Below are 21,933 nucleotides of genomic sequence, written 5' to 3' on the forward strand. Positions count from 1 at the left end.
GACCGTCCTCACAGCTTTTCCAGGCTACAAGTAGGGAGCCGGATGGGAAGCGGGGCTGTAGGGATTAGAACCGGCGCCCATATGGGATCCCGGCGTGTTCAAGGTGAGGACTTTAGCCACTTGGACACCGCGCACCGCAATTCCTCTGGCCAAAAAGCCCACAGGTGACACGCCTCCTTCCAAACCCAACACGAGCTGAACACGCCCCTGAGGAAACTGCCTTCTGATGGGACAAACCCGGGCGAGTGATTCGCCTGAGAAGTCAGAGACCACTGCGATTGGTTACAAACTTCTCTCGTCCTTTCCAATCAGACAGATATTCCGAAGGATGAGGAGCGTCCCATCCGCGTTCTAGACAGCTGCGTTCTTTGATTGGCTTTCCCTATATGAGTGACAGCAGAATCAGCCTAGGGAAGCAAAGACGTGAGGCGCTTCCCGGGCACCTTGGGCTGTGCAGCCGGAACCAGCGGCTGTCCGTGTGCGTCCAGCTCCGTCCCTCCACCTCGCGCGCGATCCGTGCTATGGCCGCCCCGCCGCAGCTGCAGGCTCTGCTCCTGGCCGTCAACACACTGCTGCGCAAGCGCCGCTACCACGCTGCCTTGGCGGTACTTAAAGGCTTTCGGAACGGAGCCGTGTAAGTGGGGCGTCGGGCCGGCCGGGGGTCTGAGGGACGAACCTGACTCCTCCAAGGCCTGGCGCCACCGCGCCGGGTGCCTGTGTCGGAGTATCCCATTGGTGCACCAGGAACTGGATATTGGTTGCTTGCGACTTGCATTTCTATTGTGCCGTCCGGGCCAGCTCCTAAATTTTGGGGTTGACTCTGCCTCACCGTGTACCCTTGGCGCTGTCTGGCTTCTGTGGCCGTATCTAAACAGTTTGGAAAATGGACTCTGACCTGGAGCAGGCAGGTGGACTCCTCCTGCGTCCACTGCCAGCCTGCCTGCCCGCAGCCATCCCTGGGCTCCCCTCCTGTGTCTCCTTATCTGCAGGGTCTCCAGTGCTAAGCCTCCAAAGTGGCCTTGGGGAGGCCTGAGTGTAAAAGAAGCCGCGGTGTATGTAAAGGAAGCCGCAAACATTTGCTTGGGCGAACTTAAGGTCGCTTTGGCCATCCTACCCGCAGGACTGGAAGGGTGGGCATCCCTTTACAGGTCACCTGCTTGGCCTGATGTAAGCCTGCTGCACAACAGTCTCCGTGTCCTGAGGACCTAGGGTGTCAGAGCCAGGCCAGAGCAAGGACCACGCCTGAGAAAGGTCTGTGTTTTTCTGGCACTGGTGCCCTCATGGCAGCAGGGCGCGGGTTACCCACCTGTGAGGTCTTGGATATGACCTCTGAGGTCACCTCGATGTCTGTAACCTGGGCAGGATAACAGTACTGATGCTATCAGAGGGTTGAGTCAAATGTGTGAGAGGCTTGCACCTGTGTGTCTATAACTGTTGTGACTGTTACACTCACCTGTGATTGACCTGGCGCATCCCTCACCTTTTTCTGGACTTTGTGTCATTGTTTCTTCTCTGGGAGCCTTGCTGAACTCTTCACCTGTATTTCTCTGTAGAACTTGTCACCATCTGACACTAAGTAGTTCACTTACATATCTTGGTGGGTTTTTTTTTCTTTAATATATATTTTATTTGGGCCCAGCATGGTAGCCTAGCAGCTAAAATCCTTGCCTTACACTCACTGGGATCCCATATGGGCACCAGTTCTAATCCTTGCAGCCCCATGTCCCATCCAGCTCCCTGCTTGTGGCCTGGGAAAGCAGTCAAGGATGGCCCGGAGCCTTGGAACCCTGCATCAGCATGGGAGACCCATAGGAGGCTCCTGGTTCCTGGCTTAGGATTGGCTCAGCTCTGGCTGTTGCAACCACTTGGGGAGTGATTCAATGGACAGAAGATCTTCCTCTCTCTTTCCTCCTCTCTGTATATCTGATTTTCCAATAAAAATAAATTTTATTTAAAAGGAAGAGAAGGAGAGACAGAGAGGTCTTTCCTCTTTCTCCCAAATGGCCACAATGATCAGAGCTGAGCTGATCTAAAACCAGGAGCTTCTTCTGGGTTTCCCACAAGTGTGCAGGGTCCTGCGGTTTTGGGCCATCTTCTACTGCTTTCCTAGGCCACAGGTAGGGAGCTGGATCAGAAATGAAGCAGTTGGGACACAAACAAGTGCCCCTATTGGACCAGTGCTGCAGGCTGATGCTTAGCCTACTACACCACAGTGCTGACCCCTGTGCCTTGACTTAATGATACATCTCTGGCAGCAAAGTGAGCTTCATGAGGACTGCTTTGCCCATTGGTGTAACCCTAGCACCTAGTCGGTAATAGATTCTCCAGTAGTTATTGGATGCCTTAGTAAGGGTGCACCATGGGAATTGCCATTGTCCCCATTTCCAGATGAGAACTAGTGGACAGAAAGTCAACTCATGGGTTAGGGTCATGTCACTTAGTTGGGGTCAGAACCAAGATTCAATCCTAGGACTTCCCAGGCCCAAGGCTGAGTTGTTGGCTTCTGGGCACACTCTGAGTCAGGTAGAAGCTGGCCCCTACTGGGGCTAGCCAGACTCTATTAGTATTCCTCTGTGTGATCCGGGGTTGAGATTCCATAAGCAGCCCCTTTGCCAGCGTATTCCCAGGGTGAACTAGGACGGAATTGGAGTCATAATCCTACTGCTAGAGGCATTGGCCAATGTTGGCTCTGTACACCCGCCCCCACGCCAGCTCTCCCCAAGTCTCCAGAGGACATTCCAGGCCAGCGCCGGCACTTTGTATGGTCAGGTCCTTGGGCTCTAATCCCAGTTACTTCAATCGAAATGCTGAGTGATCCTTCACCTCTTCTGGCCTCATTTCCCTTCTCTGTAAAACGGAGGCAATAAACTCCTGGGAGAGGTGCCCTGAAACAGTCGTTCACACTTCTGGTTAGTGCTGAGATGCTGTGCTCATCTACAAGGATCTCAAGTTCAAGACGAAACAGTGATAATTAACCTCCCCTACTACGGGGTGGGTGTTTGGCTTGGGAGACCCACATCCCATATTGGAGTTCCTGGGATCAGGTCTTCGTTCTTCTTCTTGCAAGTGTACATCCTAGGAGGCAGCAGGTGATAGTTCAAGTGCTTGGTTTCCCTCCGCTCATGTGGAAGACCTGGATGGAGTTCCAGGCTCCTGGATTTGGCCTTGTCACCCTGGCTGTTTGCAGGCATTTGGTAAGTGAACAGTGCATAGGAAGCCTCTCTGTGTCTGTCTGTGTCTGTCTGCCTTAGAAATAGGATCATCAAAACAGTACCAGGTGGTCAGGAGTGCTCACCAGAGGGAGTGAGGGTGACAGTTTTGAAGGCTGAGCGGGAATTTATCAGGGAGAAAAGGGCGTCTGAGGTGAGGCAAATCAATGGTTTGAACAAAGGTGTGGAGGTGGAATAGAACACCCTGATTGTGACGAAAGAGGTCATGAACATAGGGAGACCAGTGTGGATGACTAAGCTGATTCGACTTTGTTAACTTTAACTCACTTTGATATTGACGTCACAAATGCTATTTATTTATTTGAAAAGCAGACCTTCAGAGGGAAAGAGAGCTTCCAACCACTGATTCCTTTCCCAGATGTCTGCAACTGCTGGGAGTGAGCCAGGCCCTAGGCAGCAGCCAAGAACTCCGTGTAGCCACCTCTAAGTATTTTATTGTGCATTTATTAAAGAAAGACCATTTACCTATAGGCTCAGTCATCCTGGATGCACTTCATAAAGTAACAGTAATTCTATAACATGATTGTTGTCTGTTCAGGACTCACATTGTCTGCGTGGTGCCACAAATGTGCTCTCCATGTAGTCTGTTCAGGCTGGAGTTTCACAGGACCTGTGCCTGTCATTGAGATTGTGTCCCATGGGTTCTCTCTAAGCCAGGGCACCTCCAATTCCAGGAGTAATCCTGTGCGCAGGAGAGGGACCAGCTCCTTGTCCCATTCTGAGGACCTTAGGGAGGGGCTTGGCAAGTGTAGGGAGCCCAAGTCTGAGGACTTTAGGGAAGTGTGGGGAGTTTGGATCAGTGTTTGGCTTGTGTTTGGGTTAGAAGGAAAGCCCATGGAGCTGTGGCTGATGGAGGAGGCTGCGGGCTTCAGGGTTCAGGAGAAAGAACTGTGGCTTCGGAAGGTGCCAGGGGAAGAGTTTGCTGGGATGGCCGGTCCCAGGTCCCCTGCCCAGAGCTAGGTGGGGAGAAGGTGAGACATTCGGGATGTTCTCTCCAGCAGTAACACCAGCATTCAGTTATTAACACTGTCAATCCCTTTCCTTCATAAATGAGGTAACAGAGAAAGTTAGCAGCTAAAATTTCCTGCCCACCCCATCCCTCTGACACCCAATCCCCTTGCCTAGAAGTCAACCCAGATTTAGAAAAAGAATGCAAGCAAACACAAATTGTTCCTTACACCTTTGTTTTAGTTTTCAAGTTTTATTTGTTTATTAAAGAGAATGACTCTCCTTATCTGCTGGTTTACTCCCTAAAATGTTCACAGTAGCCAGAACTGACCCAGGCTGAAGCCAGGGTCCAGGATCTTAATCCAGGTCTCCCATGTAGGTAGTACAAACCCAGTTACTAGAAACACCTGCCTCCTAGGTCTGCATTAGCAGGAAGTTAGAGTTGGGGGGTCAGAGCTGGTGGTCTCCCCCAGGCACCCTGAGGAAACAAGCATCTTAACCACTAGGCTGCATACCTGCCCTGCCACGCTGACATGCTGTTGTACATCTTGCTGTCCTAATTGCAGATGCCCCTCACCCCCTAATCAGTGCACATACAGCAGGCTTGTCTGTTACAGCTGTGTGCGATTCCACACCATGGTAGGCCAATTGTATCTACCCAGGAGTCCCCTGTGATTGGACTCAGGTTTTATTTGCTTAAGATTTATACATTTATTTTTAAAATTTTATATATTATTTGAAAGAGTTACAGAGGGAGAGAAACAGATACCTTCCATCTGCTGATTCACTCCTCAGATTGCTGCAATGGTCAGGCTTGGGTCAGGTCAAAGCCAGGAATCATTAGCTTCTTCTAGGTCTCCCACATGGGTAACAATGGCCCAAACTTTTGGACAATCTTCCATTGCTTGTCCCAGGTCATTAGAAGGAAGTTGGAATAGAAGTGGAGCGGCTGGAACACCAACAGGTGCCCATATGAAATGCTGACTTTACAGGCAGTGACTTTACCCACTATGCCAAATGGCAGCCCCTCTTTTTAACTAGATTTTTAAAACTGATTATTTTCTTTTTTAAGAGATTAATTAAAAAGTAGGCTTACAGATAGAGAAAATCTTCCTCCATCTGCTGGTTCGTCCCCACCAAATGACTAAAACAGCCAGCTCTGGTCAGAGCCAGGAACCACATCTGGTTCTCCCACACAGGTGGCAGAGGTCCCAGCACTTGGGCCATCACCTGCTGCCTCCCAGGATGGAGACCTGATCACAGGCTGAGTAGCCATGATTCAAACCAGGGCCGTGATACGGGATGGGGGCAACCTAAGCAGTGGCTTAACCCATCCCTACTAGAAACAACTGTGTGAAATAAAGGATACACTTTTTTTTTTCCCTAAGAATGTGTACAAGGCCCAGTGCAATGGCCTAAGTGGCTAAATCCTCACCTGCAAGCACCATGATCCCATATGGGCGCCAGTTCGTGTCTCGGCTGTTCCACTCCCCATCTAGCTTCCTGCTTGTAGCTTAGAAAAGCAGTAGAGGATGGTCAAAAACCTTGGGACTCTGCGCCTGCATGGAAGATCTGGAAGAGACTTCTACTTTCTGGCTCCTGATTGGTTCAGCTCTGGCCATTGTGGCCTCTTGGGGAGCGAACCAGTGGATATAAGATCTTTCTTTCTGTCTCCTTCTCTTTGTAAATCTGCTTTTCCAATAAAAAAATAAATAAATCTTTTTTAAAAAGACATATGAATACATTTTAAAAGATTTATTTATTTCTATTGGAAAAGTAGGTCATATTTACAAAGAAAAAGAGACAGAGAGAAATACCTTCCATTCACTGGTTCGTTCCCAAGTGGCCGCAACAACTGGATTTGAGCCAATCAGAGGCCAGGAGCCAGGAGTTTCTTCCAGGTCTCCCACTTGGGTGCAGGGTCCCAAGGCCCTGGGCCATCCTTTACTGCTTTCTCAGACCACAAACGGGGAGCTGGATGGGAAGTGGGGCAGCCGGGACATGAACTGGCACCCATATGGGATCCTGGTGCTTATAAAGTAAGGATTTAGCTGTTGAGCGATCACGCTGGGCCCCTAAATACAGTTTTTTAAACTACTTATTTATTTCTTTGAGAGACAGAGATGGATAGGTACACCGCTATTAGCTGGCTCACTCCTCTGTTGCCCACAACAGCATGTGTAGGCCATGGTCAAGCCTAGGACCTGGAACTCCATGCAGATTTCCCATGTGGGTAGTAGGAATCCAACTACCTGAGTTATGCTGGTGCCCCCAGGGTCTGTATATAGGCGGAAAAGTGGAGTCAGAAATCTGTGCTGGGAATCAAACCCAGGCAGTTCAATGTGGGACACAGGCTTCCTAGACAGGCACTTTACCGCCAGGCTAAATGTATGCCTCAAGAATAGTTTGTATTTCCTGGGAGAAGTATTTCCAGGGAGAGGTGAAGTGATTTGTCCAATTTCACACAGCTAAACATGTCAGAGCTTTTTTTTTTTTTTAATTGGAAAAGCAAATCAGATTTACTGAAACAAAGGAGGACAGAAAGATCTATCCACTGGTTCACTCCAAATGGCCGCAATGGCCAGAGCTGAGCCAATTCGATCTGAAGCCAGGTATCAGGAGCCTCCGTGGGGTCTCCCACACGGGTGCAGGGTCCCAAGGCTTTGGGCCATCCTTGACTGCTTTCCCAGGCACAAGCAGGGAGCTGGATGGGAAGTGGGCCAGCTGGGACACAAACCAGCACCCATATAGGATCCCAGTACTTACAAGGTGAGGTTTTAGCCCCCAAGCTATTTCACTGGGTATAGCTTTATAAAAATTTTTATTTATTTGCTTATTTAAGAGGGGAAGAGACATTGTCAGGCCAAAGTCAGGAGCAAGAAACTAAAAAATCTGGGCCTTCCAGTTGGGTGACAAGGACCCAACTCTTTGAGCAATCACTTACTGCCTACCAGTGTGTGCGTTTGTGGGAACTGAATCAAGAGCTGAGCTTGAACTTGAACTTGGGCAGTCCACCGTGGGATGTGGGCTTCCCAATGGCCCCTTAACCACTATGCCAGATACCACGTGGCCTGGGTGCTGAATACCATTTTCTTTCTATCTGCTACTCATTTAAGTGCAGTTGAAATAGTGGAATGCAGTCTTTTTTTTTTTTTTTTTTACACATAATTCCAGATGCTTACATGAGGAGGTGAGAGTTGGGTGAAGAGTTTGAGTTTGAATCTTAAAAAGAATTTTTGGAATGTATACAGTTTTGGTTTTTTTTAAGATTTATCTATTTTTATTGGAAAGGCAGATTTACAGAGAAGAGAGAGAAAAAAATCTTTCATCCACTGACTCACTCCCCAAGTGGCCACAGTGTCTAAAGCCGAGCTGATCTGAAGCCAGCAGCCAGGAGCTTCTTCCAGTGGGGTCACTAGGATTAGACCTGGCGCCCATATGGAATCCCAGTGTGTGCACTGTGAGGACTTTAACTGCTAGGCTACAGCGCTGGACCCTTCAGTGCACTTTTTCAAAGTTGAGGTTCTGCTGTGTATGAAAGAGGTATGTTCTGAATAGGTAGAAGGAAGTACGTGTTACCTAATAATTGTTTTAAGAATCCGCCTCCAGCTTCTTGCTTAACAGCCTGGGAGAAGATGACGACACAAGTACTTGAACCCCTGCCACCCACAGGGGTGACTCAGATGAAGTTCTAAGATCCTGAGATTAGGGCCTGGCGCTATAGCATTATGGTTAAAGTCCTCGCCTTGCATGCGCCAAGATCCCATATGGGCCCCGGATCTAATCCCAGTGGCCCTGCTTCCCATCTAGCTCCCTGCTTGTGGCCTGGGAAAGCAGTCGAGGATGGTTTGGCTCCCAAAGCCTTGGCACCCTGCACCCATATGGGAGGCCCGGAAGAGCTCCTGGTTCCTGGCTTTGGATTGACTCAGCTCCAGCCTTTGCGGCTGCTTGGGGAGTGAACCATCAGATGGAAGATCTTCCTCTCTGTATATCCTCCTCTCTGTATATCCGCCTTTCCAATAAACATAAATAAATATTAAAAAAAAAAAAAAAAGATCCTGAGATTGGCCTGATCCAGACCTGGCTATTCCAACCTTTGAGGAACCCATGGATGCAAGATGTTTCTTTCTGTATCCCCCTCTTGCGCTTTTGTCACTTTGTCTTAAAAAAAAAAAAAAAGGAGGAAGGGACAGAGGAGAAAAGGAAGGAAGGAAAGACCAAAGGGGAGGATTCAGCCACTGAACCATCACGCTGGGCCCAAAATTATGTTCTTTAAGGATCATTTAGGACTGCGTTGGAATTCGATCAGGAGTCTTCTGTTGAGCATATACCACATGTCGGGTACCACACAGGGTGCCAGGTGATGCCAGGGGCTGTGCAGGGTTGAAGCCAGACGTGGTCCTTGTCCTCACAGAGCCCACAGTTATCAGGAATCAGTGAACTATGAGCCTGGGGGTGAAAGAGTGCCATGGGACCGTGTGAGGATGTGGGACGATAAAATCGTTCCCCAAACCTGGGCTGGTACGATGGCTCAATTGGCTAATCCGCCACCTCCATGCGCCAGGATTCCAGGGTGCTGTTTCATGTCCTGGCTGCTGCCCCATTTCCCATCCAGATCCCTACTTGTGGCCTGGAAAAGCAGTCGAGGATGGCCCAAAGCCTTGGGACCCTGCACCCACCCAGGAGACCTGAAAGAGGCTCCTGACGCCCAGCTTTGGGTCATCTCAGCTTTCGGCTGTTGTGGCCATTTGGAATAAACCAATGATGGAAGATATTTCTGTATCTTCTCTCTGTAAATCTTTCCAATTATAATAAATAAATCTTAAAATAAAACCAAAAATCTCCCCCAAGCCTTGGCTAGCATGTTAGGGAGACTTTGCAGACGCCCCAACTGATACCAGAGAGCTGCGGGAAAGGAGGCTGTGTGAGGAGTAGGGGCAGGGACCTCCAGGCAGATGGAACAGTCTGGGCACAGGCCAGGAGGCCAAGCAGCAGCTGATGGTCAGAGGAGTCCCAGGAAGGCCCAGGTAACCAGAGCAGAATTCACAGGCTCAGGAACAGGCGAGTAGGGGCCAAGTCTTGCAGCACTTAAAAAAGATTTATTTATTTGAGAGAAAATAGAGAATCTTGCATCTGTTGCTTCACTCACCAACAGTGGAGTCTGCATCAGGCTAAAGCCAGGAAGTGGGAGCACCATCCGGGTCTCCCACATAGTTAGCAGGGGCCCAAGTACTTGGACTGTCTTCTTCTGCCTCCCCAGGCAGGAGGCTGGATCTGAAGTGGCACGATGCCAACTTAAGCCAGCACTCTTATAGGGGATGCCACATCACAAGCAAGGCCTAACCTGTTGTGCCACAGCACCAGCCTTTTAGACCTGCAGTAGTTTTGAGGTTGTGAAGATTTTATTCTATGAGCAGTAGAAAGATGTTAGAGGCTTTCTGGTTTTTTAATTGTTTCTGGAAAGTCATATATACAGAGAGGAGGAGAGACAGAAGAAGATCTTCCATCTGCTGGCTCACTCCCCAAGCAGTCGCAATGGCTGGAGCCGAGCTGATCCGAAGCCAGGAGCCTCCTCTGTGTCTCCCATGCAGGTGCAAGGTTCCAAGACTTGGAGCCATCCTTGACTGCTTTCCTAGGCCACAAATGGAGCTGGATGGGAAGTGGGCTTGCCACTATTAGAATCGGTGCCCAGGGCCAGGAATGACAGCCTAGTAGCTAAATTCCTCGCCTTGCCATATGGACAGGCCCAGTGTTAGAGGCTTTTAAACTAAGAGTAACGGGATGAGATTTATGTGTATTTTTTTAAAGATTTATTTATTTATTTATTATTGGAAAAGCAGATATAGAGAGGAGGAGAGACAGAGGAGATCTTCCGTCCAATGATTCACTGCCTAAGTGGCCGCAACAGACAAAGCTGTGCCAATCCAAAGCCAGGAGCCAGGAGTCTCCTCCAGGTCTCCCACGTGGGTGCAGGGTCCCAAAGCTTTGGGTTGTCCTTGACTGCTTTCCCAGGCCACAAGCAGAGAGCTGGATGGGAAGCGAGGCTGCCGGGATTAGAACTGGCACCCATATGGGATCCTGGCACATGCAAGGCAAGGACTTTTAGTCCCTAGGCCACCGTGCTGGGCCCTATGTATATATAATTTTTTAAGATTTATTTTTTATTTATTTGAAAGGCAGAGTTACAGAGGGAGAGACAATGAAAGAGCTTCCATCCGCTGGTTCACTCCTCAAATGGCCACAATATCCACAGCTGTTCAAGGTTGAAGCCAGGAGACCGGAGCTTCATCTGGGTCTCCCACATGGATTTAGGGGCTGCTTTCCCAGGCACATTAGCAGGGAACTGGATAGAAAGTGGAGCAGCTGGTACTTGAAACCTTATGGGTTATTAACATGTGGTAGACAGTGGCTTCACCCACATGCCACAATGCTGATGCCACAATGCTGGCCCCAAGATTTCCTTTTTTCTTTTTTTTTTTTTTTTAAGGTAAGTCTGCCTGCAGGGAGAACCTCAGCCTGGAGTCCAGGGAGGAGCTCCACAAAGCCAGTTGAGCAGGAACAGTGGTGACCTTTTACCCACATCCTCTCCTACTTCACCAGCCCTTAAAGTTTACCTTCCTTTTATGGTTGAAGAAACTGGGACGAGCTCAAGGCCATACCTGGGGGAATTTTACGGCAGGATGTGAAGCAGGATCAACAGCAAAGCCAGCATTACTGCTGCCTGCAGAAGTGACCTTACAGAGCAAGATGGGAACAAGGGGCTGGTTGGCAGTGCCCAGAGTGTGGTGATGCCATAGTAACTGCCTTCTTCTGTCCCCACAGCTATGGAGTCAAGATCCGGGCCCCCCATGCGCTGGTCATGACCTTCCTCTTCAGGAGTGGCAGGTACACATCCTTTCGAATACCCTGCCAGCTGGGAGAGAATGTGATTAGCTCAAAGTGCCAGGATGGCTGGGGTAGCTCTGGGGTTGGGTTGACCTGTCGCCCCGATCACATTGCCGAAATCAGGCTCGGATCCCATGCCCCTGCTCAAAATGACCCCTGGCTCCTCACTGGCTTCCAAAGATGCCCAGCTGCTCAGCCAGGCCTTCTGCAGCCTCACCTCATCTGTGTCCCCGCAGGACCTATCCTGGAGTGTCCTTGTCTGCCACCACCCCCACCTCTCTCTATTTGTGTCTGGCACATTTGCTCAGCCAGTACCCCACTCTAGGAATGCCCGCTCCTGTTCCCCACTGCCTCTATTTCCGTTCCCCACACCCTTCATCTCCCAGCCCTGCAGACAGACTTCTAGGAAATGTGTCCTGAATTTCTTTTCAAATCTGTAACTCTGCCTCAAGGCACTTCTCAGAAAATGTCTTCTCAGGAGAACTCAGGAGGGCCTCAGCTGGAGCTTAGAGGAAGGGCATTCAGTCAGCCTGAGCCGACTGGCAAGATTGTCCCTTTCCATTCTGTCTGTTCATTTGTTTGTCTTGGCTCTTAGCCTTCTCATTTAAAAAAAAAAAAAAAAAAAAAAGATCTATTTAGTTGAAAGGCAGAGTTAGAACGAAAGAGCGACAGAGAGATCTTCCATCCACGGTTCACTTCCCAAATAGCTGTGACAATATGGGCTGGCTAGGCGGAAGCCAGGATCTGGAGCTTCCTCTGGGTCTCCCATGTGGGTGCAGGGTCTCAAGGGTTTGGCCCGTCCTCTGCTGCTTTTCCAGGTCACAGGCAGGAAGCTGGATGGGAAGTGGAGCAGCGGGGACACAAACTGGCACCCATAAGGGATGCTGGTGCTACAGGCAACAGCTTTACCTGCTATGCCACAGTGCTGGTTCTGCTGGTTTTTGGTTTTGTTTTAATTTATTGAGGTAATTTATTCAGGAGAGCAAAGAGCAAAACAACACTTCTTGTCTTCCTAGAACTTATGGTCTTGCAGTGGTGGAAAAGAAATTTAGTAAGTGAGGAATAAAGGTGCTGGAAGTGGGGAGTGTTGCAGAGTTACAAGAGCAAGATCTCTGAGAAGTGATATTGAAGAGGAGACTTGGAGATGACCACGTTGGCCAAGCGGCTCCCAGAAGCAAGAGCTGCAGGAATAGCCAGTGCAAAGGCCCTGAGGGGGTTCTGAGGGAGTTAGAGCTGAGGAGCTGCAGGGTAGGATGACAGCAGGGGATCCTGCTGTCCAGATTCAAGGTACAGAGGGACATCCTAAAATTGTGAGCAGGAAGGTGCTGTTATTTCCACTAAGGCTGTGACAGCATGAATGAAGAATTTGCTACCAGATTAAGAACACATCGGTGGGGTGAGGGGAAACGCGTGGGCAGACTTGAGCATACAGGAGAAGGCAGTGGCAACAGTTCTGGTGGATGGGGTGAGCGTTGACACAGGAGACTCGGCAGTCAACTTGCGACACTGGCGTCCTCTGACAGCGTGTGCTGGTTCAGTTCATGGCTGCTTCAGTTCTGACCCAGTTCCCTGCTGAGGCAAGACACCTGCCTTTCAAATACATATCTTAGAAAACTGGAAAAACAAACAAAAAAACCCAGGCGAGCAATAGTCGTGGCTGGTACTTTGGTGGTGATTGTGGGAGGGCTAAGGAGTGTGTGTGTGGACAGTCTCTAGAACCCCTCTCTTTGTAGGCAGGGCTACTACTGCCGGAGTGTTCCCAGGAACTTGTGGCCTTGTGGCTGGCCACTCCCTCCTGGCCTATGGGCTTTCACCCGTATCCCCAACCGTAAGGGCACCTGCTGAACTGGGAGGAGTGCTCTTTGTGCCTTCGCTTGCTGCCCCCTAGTGTTTCTGAGAAGCTAAGTTGACTGACCCACTCACTTCACGTTCACCTCTCAGGATAGACCAAGTTCAGCGGATTCCACCCCAGCTCTTCTCACCTGGTCTTTCCTCGCCATGCTCTCCCTGTCCGTAGCCACAGTGTCCCTCACTGCCAAGCTCCTGCCCCCTCCCCAGGGCCTTTGTACATGCTGAGCCCCCCAGCTGGAAAGTGATGCCCCTCTTCTGTGGATTTCAGGAAGTCCTTGTCACTGTCTCTTAAATCTGTGACTCTTTACTCTTGTGAAATTTTTTTTTATGTCTTTAACTTTTATATCTTTATTTTTCATGTATTTGAAAGGCACAGAAACAAAAAGTGGGAGAAAGATTCTCTCACCCGCTGGTTCCTTCTCCAAATGCCTACAATAGGCCAGGCTGAAGTCAGGAAGCCTGGAAGCTAATCCAGGTCTCCCCTATGGATAACAGGAGCCCAGGCATCTGGGCCATCTCTCGCAGCCTCCAGGGTACCCCTTAGCAGGAAGATGGAATTTAAAAAGGAGCTAATTCTCCAACACAGGCATTTTGGCAGGCGATATGGGCATCCCAAGCAGTGTCGTAGCTGCTGAGCCAAATACCCATCCCTGAGATGGTTTATTTCTTGTTTCCTTCTCCATAAGATCCTAAGCGCAGCAAGCAGAGTTGTTTTTTTCTCGAAACTGTTTCCCGGATCCAGCTCACAGTAGGGACTTCATTCCTTCACATGTAATTGTTGAGCACCTTACTGTGTGCCAGGTCATTTCTGGACCCTGACATGAGCAAACCAAATCTTGGTACCACTTAACTATAGCTTTCACTGGGTAGGACAGGATTACAGAAATTAGGGAAAGAAAGTGCTCCAGCATAGAAATATCAAAGCAGCTGGTAGTAAGAGCTACAAAGGGAAAGACAAGCAGGGTGAGGGAACAGATCATGAAGGGCATTGTGTTATGTGCAGCAGCCAGGGAAGGCTTCTTTGAGGAGGTGGCATTCAGTCCAGGACCAAATCTAGCCAGCGGGCAGCCCTGAGGACAAGGTGGACAGAGGCCTGTGAGCTGTTGGCCTGGTCCAGTGGGCCTATGCTCATGGGGGGCTCCCTGTGTTTGTGCAGCTTGAGGGAGAAGCTGCGAACCATCCTGCAGGCCACCTACACCCACTCCCGGAACCTGGCCTACTTTGTGTTCGCCTACAAGGCTCTCTGCAGCCTGCAGTCCCACGTACAGGGCAAGACCCACCAGTTGCATCCATTCCTGGCTGCCTTCATCGGGGGTTTCCTGATATTTGGAGAGAACAATAACATCAACAGCCAGGTAAAGATCCTCCCTGACCCGGGGCTGGGGGCTCTGGATGTGGCACAAGTACCAAGATAGGGGAGCGGGAGATGACAAGGATGAGCCCCTAGCTGTCTGCCATGGCCACGGTCCGTAATCCACTGGTCTTTGTGTGACTTCAGGAAGTTCACTGACTTCCCCTCCTCCCCTTCAGTAAACTAAGCAGTTCGTTGGAATTCATTGGCTTTTGAATGTGTGATGCATGTTGCTCTCTGACATTTTTTTTTAATTAGAAAGTCAGATATATAGAGAGGAAGAACTTTCATCCACTGATTCACTCCTCAAGTGGCTGCAGTGGCTGAGCTGAGCTGATCCGAAGCCAGGAGTCTCTTCCAGGTCTCCCACGCGGGTGCAGGGTCCCAAGGCTTTGGGCCGTCTGCAACTGCCTTCCCAGGCCATAAGCAGGGAGCTGGATGGGGAGCGGGGCTGCAGGAGTCAGAACCAGTGCCCACTTGGGATCACGGCACATGCAAGGAGAGGACTTTAGCCACTAATCTACCATGTTGGACCCTCAGAAAAATTTTTTAGAATGTTATTTTCACTTTATTTGAAAGTGAAAGAGTGAGGCAGAAATGCCTTCAGTAGTTGGGCCTGGGTCAGACTGAAGCCAGGAGCTTGGAACTCTTCCACATGAGTGGCAGGGATCCAAGTACTTAAACCCACTACTTCCTAAGGTCCATGTTAGCAGGATGCTTGATCCAGACTGGAGGAGCCAGGACTTGGGTCAAGCATTCTGATATGGGAGGAAGCCTTAGTCATTGCACTACACATGTACCAGCAAGATTTAAAAAAAAAAAATTATCATGAGGAAAAAAATGACCCAAGTGAAATTTTTCATAAAACAACGCTTAGGACCCTCAAAAATTGCCCTTTGTCCTATGGCCCGCTCTTTTCCTGGATTCGAGTTCCCTTTTTGAGTGTGAAGCGGTGATGAGTGATGGAGCTCGTGCTAGTTGTTATCGTAGTTTTTTAATATCGCTGCCAAAATGAAAAGTTGGTAGCACCTTTATTTATCTCCCTCAAATTTCTTAAGTATTCTGAAATTACAAAAGTAACTTTTATTTTTGCATTTTAAAAAATGCATTTTGAAAATTTGCAGGATACATTGAAAGCAATGCTTGAAGGTAATATAGCATTGTATGCATGCATTAGAGAAGATCCAGTCTGAACTGTTACCCTGGGAAACGTTTTACTTGAAAGGCAGAGTTTCACAGAGAGAGAGAAAGAGCTGCTGTTTCACTCCCCAGTGGTTACAATGACTGGGGCTGGCCAAGGCCAACCCAGATACCCAGATCTCCATCCAGCCTCCCCAGGAGTGCAGGAGCCAAGGATTCGGGCATCTTTTGCTGCTTTCCCAGGCAGCAGGGATGCTGGAATGAAAAGAATAGGGCCCGGTGTGATGGCTCAGTGGCTAAATCTTTGCCTTGCAAGCACCAGGATCCTGTATGGATCCCGGTTTGTGTCCCGGCTGCTCCACTTCCCATCCAACTCCTTACTTGTGGCCTGGAAAAGCAACAGAGGATGACCCAAAGCCTTGGGACCCTGCACCCTGGCTCCTGGCTTTGAATCGATTTAGCTCTGGTTGTTGTGGCCAGTTGGGGGGTTAACCAACAGATAAAAGATCTTTCTCTATATATCTCCTTCTCTGTAAAATCTGCCTTTTCAATGAAAATAAATATTTAAAGAAAGAAAGAAGGAAAGAAAGAAAAAGTAGAGGAGCCGGGGCTTGAGCCAGCACCTTTATGGGTGCCCCTTTGTTGTTGCCATGTAGGGAATGAGGCAGTGGACAGAAAATCTACCCCTTCACCACATCACTCTACCTTTCAAATAAATAAGCACATCTGAAAACAAAACAAACAAAAGCAATGGAAACTGCCAGAGAGTTCCAGAGTGACTGTGCTATTTTATGATCCCACCAGGAACATACAAGTGATCTGGTTTATTTACATCCTTGCCAGAATTTGGTTTAACAATTTTGGTAGATTGCTAGGTATAGTGCTAGCTCGGTGCAGTTTTAATTTGTATTTGCCTGATGGCTAATGATGTTAAACATCTTTTCATCTGCTCGTTTGCCATCTGTGGAGCCTCTTCAGTCTTTCTATGTTTTTTGTCCATTTTCTCTTGGGATTTTCTTTTTGTTTTTAAGATTTTATTTCTTTTTATTGCTAAGTCAGATATACAGAGAGGAGGAGAGACAGAGAGGAAGATCTTCCATCCACCGATTCACTCTCGAAGTGGCCACAATGGCCAGAGGTAAGCAGATTCGATCCAAAGCCAGGAGCCCAGAGCCTCTTCCAGGTCTCCCGGGTGGGTGCAGGGTCCCAAGTCTTTGGACCATCCTCGACTGCTTTCCCAGGACACAAGTAGGGAGCTGGATGGGAAGCAGGGCCACCGGGATTCAAAGTGGTGCCCATATGGAATCTCGACACGTGCAAGGCGAGGGCTTTAGCCACTATGCTACCATGCCAGGCCTACATTTTAAGCTTTGAAACATTTTTTTCCTCTTGTAGATCATATTGTTGGTATCAGATTACTATTTGTTTTCAGCTATGTAAAATATTTTAATTTCTAAAGAAAATGTATATAAAAGATATAAAGAGAAAAATTAAAATGTCAGTATGGCTCATTTACAATTATCTTCCCTCCCCCCGAAATTTACTTCTTTATTTATTTGAAAGGCAGGGTGACACAGAGAGAGAGATATTGAGGCCTTCTGGTTTACTCCCCAAATGCCCATAACAGCTGAGAAGGGGCCAGGCTGAAGTCAGGATGCAGGATCTCCATCCAGGTTTCCTATGTGGGTGGCCGAGGACAGGTGCAGGAGCCATCATCTGCCGCCTTCCGAGGCAGGAAGCTGGGTCAGAAGCTCAGCCACTAGGACTCTCATCTGGGATGTGGGTGTCCCAAGCAACAGCTTAACCCACAGTGCTCCAGCACTCTCTCCCAACATCCAGTCATCTTGTATGTGACAACTCTGAGCCAGTGCACGGTGGGCGGTGGAGGGCAGGGGCAGGAATAGGAAAAAAGTTGCCCTTGGCTGTTGCCTTCCCTGGTCAGACTCATCGTTCTCTCCCTGCAGATCAACATGTACCTGACGTCCCGGGCGCTGTTTGCTCTGTGCCGCCTGGGCGTGGAGAAAGGCTACATCCCTCAGCTCAAGTGGGACCCGTTCCCGCTGCACACGGCGGTCATCTGGGGGCTGGTGCTGTGGCTCTTTGAGTACCACCGCTCTACGCTGCAGCCCTCACTGCAGTCCTCCATGACCTACCTCTACGACGACAGCAATGTGTGGCACGACATCTCAGATTTCCTCATCTTCAACAAGAGGCGCCCCTCCAAGTAGGCGCTAATGGGGACTCCTCCGCCGCCACCCCGCAGGCTCCAGGCAGTGGCTGTCTGTGGCTCGAGGTCTGCCTCACCAACGAACCCTCACAGATGGGTCTCAGAATCACCCCGCACACTCCCGCCTCTTTTATCCCAGGGTTCCATGTGCCCAAGGAGAAGCACTGGCGCTCAAGTCCCTGGAGGGGCTCTGGAGTGGCGGAGCAGAGGGCGGAGAGGAGTCTCGGGGTTGGTTCCCACTGTGCTGCTGGGTCCTGCAGGACAAGTCCCTCCTGCCTCGGGGCTCCAGCTTCCTGGAGCTCAGAGAGGAGGACACTGAGGCCTCTCTCTCTGGTGGGTGCCTTCTTTTTCCACTGTTTTCTTACGTAAATGAAGGGTGATTGGTAGATAGGGTTGCAGCTGCTTGTTAAAAAAAACCGTGGATTTCCGGCCAAGCATGGTAGCGTCCTCACCTTGCACACACCGGGATCCCATATGGGCGCCGGTTTTAATCCCGGCAGCCCCACTTCCCATGCAGCTCCCTGCTTGTGGCCTGGGAAAGCAGTCAAGGACGGCCCAAAGTTTTTGAGCCCAGCACCCATGTGGGAGACCGAGAGGAGGCTCCTGGCTCCCTACTTCGGCCGTTGCGGCTGCTTGGGGAGTGAACCAGCAGATGGAAGGTCTCTTCTTCTCTGTCTCTCCTCCTCTCTGTATATCTGACTTTCCAATAAAAATAATAAAATAAATCTTTAAAAAAATGTGGAGTTCCCTGCTCAGGGGCTGATCCCCAGCAGTTCTAGAGCCCCACTGTCCAATAGAGCCACTATGTGAGTTGTGAATGTGGAATCTAGATTTTTCTAGTAGCCACTTCAGAAAGTGTGGAAGGAAACAGGTGACATGAACCTTAATTACATATTTTAACCCAACATTTCAGAATGTTATTTTAACAGGTAATCAGCATTAAAAATATTAAAGAGCTATGTTACATTCTTGTTTCTGCTAAGACTTCAAAAATCAGAAGTGTGTTTTTGACCCGCAACACACCTCAGCTTGGATGCATGCTCACTGTCACATGTTACCTCATTGGGTGATAAAGACTTGCAAGGTTTCTAGCCTTACAGAGGTTTCTAGTGGATAGTGCCCATCTGGAGCTCAGGGACATGGGCCTGAGTGCTATACCACCTATGAGTGGCCTTGGGCCAGGTTCTTAGCTTCTCCGACCCTTGGTTTCTCAGGAGATGAGAATAGTTATTAAAGCATCTGAGGTGCACATTGGACTTGTGCAGTTACACCTGCTGCTGCTACTGATTACACCCTCTTTGAGTTCCTCCTTCCTCCACCCCTGCCATGTTTTTAATTGATACCATGACCTTCCAAGCGTGAATTTTGATGCCTCTTTCCTTGAGGTGAAAACTGAGGGTCAGAGAGGGAAGGTAACTTGCCCAAGGTATCACAGCAAATATGATTGCCAAATCAGGATTTGAGCTCAGATATATTCTAAAGGCCATTTTTGTTTCTCTAGGATTTGTTGTTTGTTTGTTTGTTTGTTTGTTTCAGTGCCTTGCTTTAAATGGAGAACCTAAGCCGGGTTATGCAAATGTTTTCTTGTAGGATCTGGGCTGGAGGGAAGTGGGTGCCCACTGGTGCCTCTAGGGGCCTGCGGTGATATAAATGGAAATGTGCAGGGTGCTGTGTAGTAGGGTGGGATGGAGATGTGTGTGGCAAACTGTTTCAAGTCGACCATGTTGGAACATTAAACAAGTTGTTGCAAAGTCTGATCCATGGGCTATTGACTTAAGACCCTTGGTTTAGTCAGAACACTTCTATTAATATTCCTAGACTATCAGACCCTTACTAACCTAGATGTTACTAATAGAATCATGTATATGAGTCACTGGAAATCTTACTGAAGTGTAGATTCTGATTCAGGGAGCTTGGGGTGGGGCCTAGGAGTCTGCATTTCTCTCACCGGCTCCCAAGAGAGGTGGTGGGAATGCTGCGGGGCCAACCACTAGCTCACGTGACGTGTGAGTCACAGACGGAGCTGATGGGCAGCCAAGGGGAGCTGGCGTCGGATTTTGCAAGCCATGTTCTCAGCCACATGCTTACCTGCAGGCTCACAGTGAGTGACTTTGAAGATCCTTTCGCTCGGTAGATTTTGAATGACCTGTCAAGGTTATGCAGAGAAGAGAAGTCTGGCCTCCTCATGCAGGTTATGTAGCAGAAGACGGGCGTGCCCTCCCTTGCTCACCATAACGCACCAGTGCTGCACACACCAGCCAGTGTCTCCAGTTGCCACCCCGTGTCCTTTTGCCTGTGGGCTACCCTTGCCATGGCTCCCGTAGTGCATCCTGCAGCAGGCCTGAAGTATTGGGAATTTAAAACAGCCCAAGCAGCTCTCAGCTAAGAGAATGCAGAGGTGTACACCCAGCCCTGAATGCCAGAGCACCCCAGCAGGTTTGAAGTTCAGCTGCTTACCACATCCTCCACCTGTCTCCCTTCCTCATGCCCCTGCCAGTGTGAACTGGGCCCACTTCCCTTATAAACCACTTGGCGTTTATATCCTTGACTTAGAGTCTGCTACTGGGGAATCCAAACTAAAACCAGAGCCTGATGCAGTAGCCTAGTGGCTAAATCCTTGCCTAGTATACACTGGAATTTCATATGGGCACCGGTTCATGTCTGGCTGCTCCTCTTCCTATCCATCCCTGCTTGTGGCCTGGGAAGGCAGTTGAGGACGACCCAAGGTCTTTGGACTCTGCACCAGCATGGCAAACTCAGAAACTCCTGTTCCTGGCTTTGGATTGGCTCAACTCCAGCTGCTGTGGTCACCTGGGAAGTAAACCAGCAGATGGAAGATCTTTATCTCTTTCTCTCTGTAAATCTGCCTTTCCAATAAAAATAAATAAATCTTAAAAAAAAACAAAACACAAAACTGGCCTCTTGTATAACAGGTAGACATGATGGTTCAGGAACTGAGTGGCTGGACTTGGAGCCCTGGACCCTGTGTTTCCTTGGACAAGCGACATCGTCATCCTGTGCTCTGTAACACAGGCATAGAAATAGCGCGGGCCTCCCAGGAAGGTCTGAAGAATTCAGAGGCTTGACACAGATGAAGTGAGCATGCCGTGCTGTCTCATACAGCGACTGAATGTTGGGGACAGTGTGGTCTTGGAGCAGAACACAGCCTGCTGTTAGCCTGTCCTGGCCAATGGCTGAAGGTGCCGCCTTAGCTGCCTGCCTCTCCAAGTTGCCCGTTGCTGCTGGAGGTTGGCAGCTCCTCTGCTGACTGTCTCTGCTCTCTAAGAATAGGTTTCCCTCACAGATGGCATCTCCCTGGATGCTGCCAGAGCAGCTGGTGCCTCCAACTGCACACTCCAGGGAGGAAGGGCGGGGGGTGGTCCTTGCCAAGGAACAGACCTGGAAAGGGCCCTGCTGGGTTCCTTCCTATCCAAGCCTCCCTTGTCCAAGCCCTGTGGGAAAGCCTGTGGCACGCAGCAGGCCATACAGTTGATAAATGCTGCTTCCCAAAATTTCACAGTGGCTTTAAATTCTTTTATTTATTGATCCTCATTTTAGGCAGAGAGACAGAAAGAGATCCTCCAACTGCTGGCTCATTACCCAAATGCCCATAATAGTCAGGTCAAAGCCAGAAACATGGCACATTCCAGGCCTCCCTTGTGGGAAGCAAGGATTCAAGAACTTGAGCCATCACCTGCTGCCTCCCAGGTGTGCATTCACAGGAAGTTGGATTGAGGGCAGAGGAACTGGGACTCAAACCCAGCTAACATGAGATCCAGTTGGCCGAAGTGGCAACTAAACAACTGAGCCAAATGCCCCAGCACAGTGGTTTATGCTCTGTGTGTGTGTGTGTTTGTACATGTATGCTTTAGAAATAATGTGACGGGGGCCCAGAACGACAGCCTAGCGGCTAAGGTTCTCAGCTTGAACGTGCCAGGATCCCAGATGGGTGCCGGTTCATGTTATGGCTGCTCCACTTTCCTTCTGGCTCTCTGCTTGTGGCCTGGAGAGCAGTAAAGGATTCTCCAAAGCCTTGGGACCCTGCACTCATGTGGGAGACTCAGAGGAAGCTCCTGGCTCTTGGCTCCTGATTTTGCCTCAGCTTACCTCTGGCCGGTGCAGCCATTTGGGAAAGGGACCAACGGATGGAAGATCTTTCATTCTTGTCTCTCCTCCTCTATCTGTAAATCTGCCTTTCCAATAAAAAGAAATATTTTTAAAGATTTATTTATTTATTTATTTTTAAGATTTATTTAATTTATTACAAAGTCAGATATACAGAGAGGAGGAGAGACAGAGAG

At 49.3% G+C, this 21,933-nt stretch overlaps 1 protein-coding gene across 1 annotated transcript; it reads left to right on the forward strand.

Annotated features, from left to right (window-relative positions):
• The first annotated feature begins 441 nt into the window (after positions 1-441).
• PXMP4 (peroxisomal membrane protein 4) lies at positions 442-18,681 on the forward strand. The gene is made up of 4 exons (XM_004585731.2): positions 442-634; positions 11,001-11,063; positions 14,071-14,269; positions 17,370-18,681. The coding sequence occupies exons 1-4, from the start codon at positions 522-524 to the stop codon at positions 17,631-17,633; spliced, it is 639 nt and encodes a 212-aa protein (XP_004585788.2). The 5' UTR covers positions 442-521; the 3' UTR covers positions 17,634-18,681.
• Positions 18,682-21,933: the final 3,252 nt, after the last annotated feature.

Source organism: Ochotona princeps, chromosome 22 (genome assembly GCF_030435755.1).
Source record: "Ochotona princeps isolate mOchPri1 chromosome 22, mOchPri1.hap1, whole genome shotgun sequence".
In the NCBI taxonomy this organism is placed as follows: domain Eukaryota; kingdom Metazoa; phylum Chordata; class Mammalia; order Lagomorpha; family Ochotonidae; genus Ochotona; species Ochotona princeps.